Source organism: Plectropomus leopardus, unplaced genomic scaffold (genome assembly GCF_008729295.1).
Source record: "Plectropomus leopardus isolate mb unplaced genomic scaffold, YSFRI_Pleo_2.0 unplaced_scaffold24568, whole genome shotgun sequence".
Lineage (NCBI taxonomy): Eukaryota > Metazoa > Chordata > Actinopteri > Perciformes > Serranidae > Plectropomus > Plectropomus leopardus.
Window position 1 is genome coordinate 1 of NW_024626677.1, and position 4552 is coordinate 4552.

General features: G+C 51.8%; 1 protein-coding gene across 1 annotated transcript; it reads left to right on the forward strand.

Moving 5' to 3' along the window:
- Nucleotides 1-63: 63 nt before the first annotated feature.
- On the forward strand, nt 64-4526 carry LOC121966434 (uncharacterized protein K02A2.6-like). Its single transcript, XM_042516527.1, has one exon. It carries the CDS (start codon nt 343-345, stop codon nt 4270-4272), a length of 3930 nt encoding a protein of 1309 aa, XP_042372461.1. The 5' UTR covers nt 64-342; the 3' UTR covers nt 4273-4526.
- Nucleotides 4527-4552: the final 26 nt, after the last annotated feature.

Here is a 4552-nt window from a genome sequence, read left to right on the forward strand (position 1 = left end):
CGGCCACGAAGGTGTCGAGTGGTTCTTTTCCAGCTGAAGTTACCACATATTTTTGGCGACGAGGTGAAACTTTTTTTTTTGGACGTGTCGTCTCCGTTTTGTTGTTTTCTTAGCTATGCTAGGCTAAAGTGTGCTAGCTAGTTTCAGGCGGCTGTTACGAGCTACGCGCGGACGTGACAGTGCCAGGAGGGGAGACGCGACCCGGAGCAGAGGTGCGGTGCGACCACGGCGGGCACAGTGTCGGCGGCTGCAGAGGAGCAGCTCGGGGAGCAGGTCGAGGAGGAGAGACAAGCACCGGCGGCTGCAGAGGAGCTGCACGGAGGCGGGGAGCCTCGCGCTCGGATGGCTACGTTCGGGACTATCGGTGAATTTGTGGAGGGAAACGAGGACTGGACAGAGTATGAGGAGAGGTTGGGACACTTTTTCAATGCTAATGGGATTACTGAAGAGGCTAAAAAGCGCTCTATTCTCCTGAGTGCGTGTGGAGCAAAGACTTATAAGCTGATAAGGAATCTGGCCACACCGCGGAAACCGGGGGACATCCCCTATGAGGAACTGGTCGCGCTCGTGGCGAACCACCACAATCCGAAACCGTCTGTGATAGTCCAACGCTTCAAGTTTCACAGCCATTTCCGGAAGCAAGGTCAGTCTGTAGCCAACTTTGTAGCTGAGTTACGGCAGCTGTCAGAGCATTGTGATTTCGGGACAGTGTTAGATGATATGCTCCGTGACAGACTTGTGTGCGGCATTAACAATGATGCTATACAGCGCCGCTTACTGGGGGAAACCCCACCGCTGACTTTTAAGAAGGCCCTAGAGATTTCACAAGGTATGGAGATGGCTGCTAACAATGCAAAGGACATTCAGAAAGGAAATGGAGGCGCACAGACAGCAGCAGTGCACCAAGTCAAGAGAGAGACTGTTAAGAATGCCAAACGGGTGGAGTGTTTTCGGTGTGGGGGGACACACTACGCAAATGATTGCAAATTTAAAGACACTGTCTGCCATGTTTGTAGTAAAAAAGGGCATTTAGCTAAAAAGTGCAGAAGTTCAAAAGGGAAGGGAAAGCCTGGGCAGGGAAAAAGTCATCAGCCTCAGGCAACCACACACCATCTAGAGGAAGAGGGTGTGTGTTCCTACAACATGTTTGGGGTGGAAACAGACGAAGAACCTCCTGAACCTTATTATGCTACAGTCAATGTTAAAGGGCGGGACATCACGTTCGAGATTGACTCAGGAGCTACTGCATCTGTCATCAGTGAGGAGACGTACAGGAGCACATGGGGGCATAACCTGCCTCCCCTCAGACGTTCAAGGCTCAGACTCAGGACCTATACAGGGCAGCCCATCCCTCACTTAGGGGTGATCTATGTGGACATTTCGGCAGAGGGTCAAAAGGCGAAAGCCAGGCTGGTGATAGCTAAAGGCAACGGGCCCAGTCTTTTGGGCCGTGACTGGCTTCGCAAGATTCGACTCAACTGGCATGAAATAAAGTATGTGCACGCAACAGAGGACATTCTGAAACAGTACAGTGACGTGTTCAGAGACGAACTGGGCACACTGAAGGACGTGACAGTAAAGCTGCATGTTGACCCTGAGGCCACGCCGCGGTTTTGCAAGCCCAGATCAGTGCCCTATGCCATGAAAGGCAAGGTTGAGGAAGAACTGGAGCGGTTGCAGAGGCTTGGTATCATCGAGCCTGTCCAGTTTTCGAGGTGGGCGGCACCCATTGTGCCAGTTTTGAAAGAGGACAAAACTGCACGGATATGTGGGGACTACAAGCTCACGGTGAATCAGGTCTCGAAGCTGGAGGAGTATCCCTTGCCACGCATAGAGGATCTGTTTGCGACCCTGGCAGGAGGTAAGCTCTTCACAAAGCTTGACATGAGCCAGGCATACCAGCAGCTGCTACTGGATGAGGACTCAAAAGAGTATGTCACCATCAACACACACAAGGGATTGTTCAAGTACAATCGCCTGGTGTTTGGAGTAGCGTCCAGTCCTGCCATCTTCCAGAGAACAATGGACACTATGCTGCAGGGGATCCCGCATGTGGCAGTCTACCTAGATGACATTTTGATCACAGGGGCCACAGAGGCAGAGCATTTGGCTAACTTGGAACAGGTGCTGAAGAGGTTCTCAGATGCAGGGTTGCGGTTAAAGCGCAGCAAATGTGTGTTCCTAGCACCAAGTGTGACCTACCTAGGCCATAAGATCACAGCAGAGGGACTCTGCCCAGTGGAAGACAAAGTAAGGGCTATTAAGGAGGCCCCGAGCCCCAAGTGTGTCACTGAACTGAGATCTTTTTTGGGCATGGTGAACTATTATGGCAAATTCCTGCCCGACCTCTCGAAGGTTTTGGCCCCACTGTACAAGCTGCTTCACAACGACACTAAGTGGCAGTGGTGCGAGGAGCAGGAGGGAGCTTTTAAGGAAGTAAAAGAGCTCCTCCACTCAGCGACGCTCCTAGTTCACTTTGACCCAGATAAGGACATAACCCTTTCGTGTGACGCTTCCCCATATGGTATTGGGGCAGTTCTTTCACACGTTATGGAAGATGGGTCCGAGAAGCCAGTTGGTTTTGCTTCACGTACGCTGACAGCGGCGGAGAAGGGATACTCTCAGCTGGACAAAGAGGGCTTAGCCATTGTTTTTGCTGTCAAGCGTTTCCATCAGTATCTCTATGGCCGTGCATTCAAAATCTATACGGACCATAAGCCACTGATGAGCCTGTTCAGCGAGACCAAATGCATCCCGCCACTAGCCTCAGCCAGGATACAGCGCTGGGCGCTCACACTGTCAGCCTACCAGTACACCATAGAGTACAGAGCGGGTAAGGACAATGCAAACGCAGACGCACTGAGTCGGCTGCCATTACCAGACACACCCGCTGTGACACACGTACCTCCCGAGACTGTTTTTACATTGGAGAGGCTGGCAGAGACACCTGTCAAAGCCTCCTGCATAAAGCAGTGGACAGAGAGGGACCCAGTCCTGTCCCAAGTCAAAACCTTCCTTTTGCAGGGTTGGCCCAGTGTGGTTGAAGGAGAGGAGTTGAGGCCTTATGCTAAACGCAAAACAGAACTGAGTCTGCAGGATGGCTGCATCTTTTGGGGTGCGAGGGTCATCGTGCCTCCCCCAGGTCGTGCACAGATCATGGACGAGTTACATGAGACTCATCCAGGGGTATCGCGGATAAAAAGTCTTGCAAGGTCCTATGTCTGGTGGCCGAGACTGGATCAGGATCTAGAGAACAAGGTGAGAGCATGCACTCAGTGTCAGGCCAATCAGAACATGCCTCAACCAGCCCCCTTGCACCCTTGGGAGTGGCCAGACCGCCCCTGGTCTAGGCTACATTTAGACTTTGCTGGTCCGTTCAAAGGGCAGATGTTTCTTATAATGGTGGATGCACACTCTAAGTGGATAGAGGCCCACCTCATGAGCAACATTACAGCCCCCACAACCATTGACAAACTCAGGCAAGTGTTTGCAGTACATGGTTTGCCTGACAGATTAGTCACTGATAATGGCCCGACATTCACCAGCGAGCTGTTCAGTGAGTTCATGCAACAGAATGGCATTCATCACATACGGACAGCTCCTTTCCACCCCGCCTCAAATGGGTTGGCTGAGCGGGCTGTTCAAACAGTGAAGCAGGGCCTGAAGCGGATGACAGGAGATTCGCTCAGCACTCAGCTTTCGCGTTTCCTGTTTAAATACCGCCTCACGCCACACCCTACGACGGGACGCTCACCAGCAGAGATGCTGATGGGGCGTAGGCCCAAGTCGAGGCTGGACCTGCTGCGCCCTGACATGAAGGCAAAAGTGGAGGAAAAGCAGAAAAAGCAGAAAGACCGACATGATCAACATGCACGGGAGAGACAGTTGAAACCGGATGGCTGTGTCTACGTGAGGAACTTCAGCGGCAGTAACAACCAGCAGTGGCTGCCTGGAGTTATTCTCAAGCGTAGTGGGCCAGTCTCCTATGTTGTTAAGCTGACTGATGGGAGGATTTTCCGCAGACATCAGGATCATGTTCGCGTGCGGCATGATACAGTTGTGGAGAGAGACAGTGTTGCTGAGTTTCCAGTGGTGAGACCGACAGCTGTGGAGGTGGGTCAACCAGAGAGAGAGAGACACAGGCAGAGGTTTCTGAGCCATCCAGAGAGGGAGAACCCTCTCACACTGACACCCAGACCCCTCTCAGTGCTGCAACACCAGATCCGCCCAAAACACATACACCAGGAGGGAATGCTGGGTCACCGGGGGTAGTGCGAAGGTCACAGCGCACTCGCAAACCTCCAGACAGACTAAATGTTTGATGGACCAATGTACGTTGGACTGAATGTTAAAGCTGTCATGTTTTCCATGTGTTTGTATTTACAGCTGTTGAGGAAATACTTTATGTTTTGAGAGTACCTCAGTTAAAGACAAAAATGGGACTGTTTGGTTTCTGCTAGTAATTCACATTTTGGGGAGAATGTTGGAATTTAAAGGGGGAGAAGTATTGTGATGTGAACATTGTTGGGTTGGTCTTGTCAGAGTGGGAGCA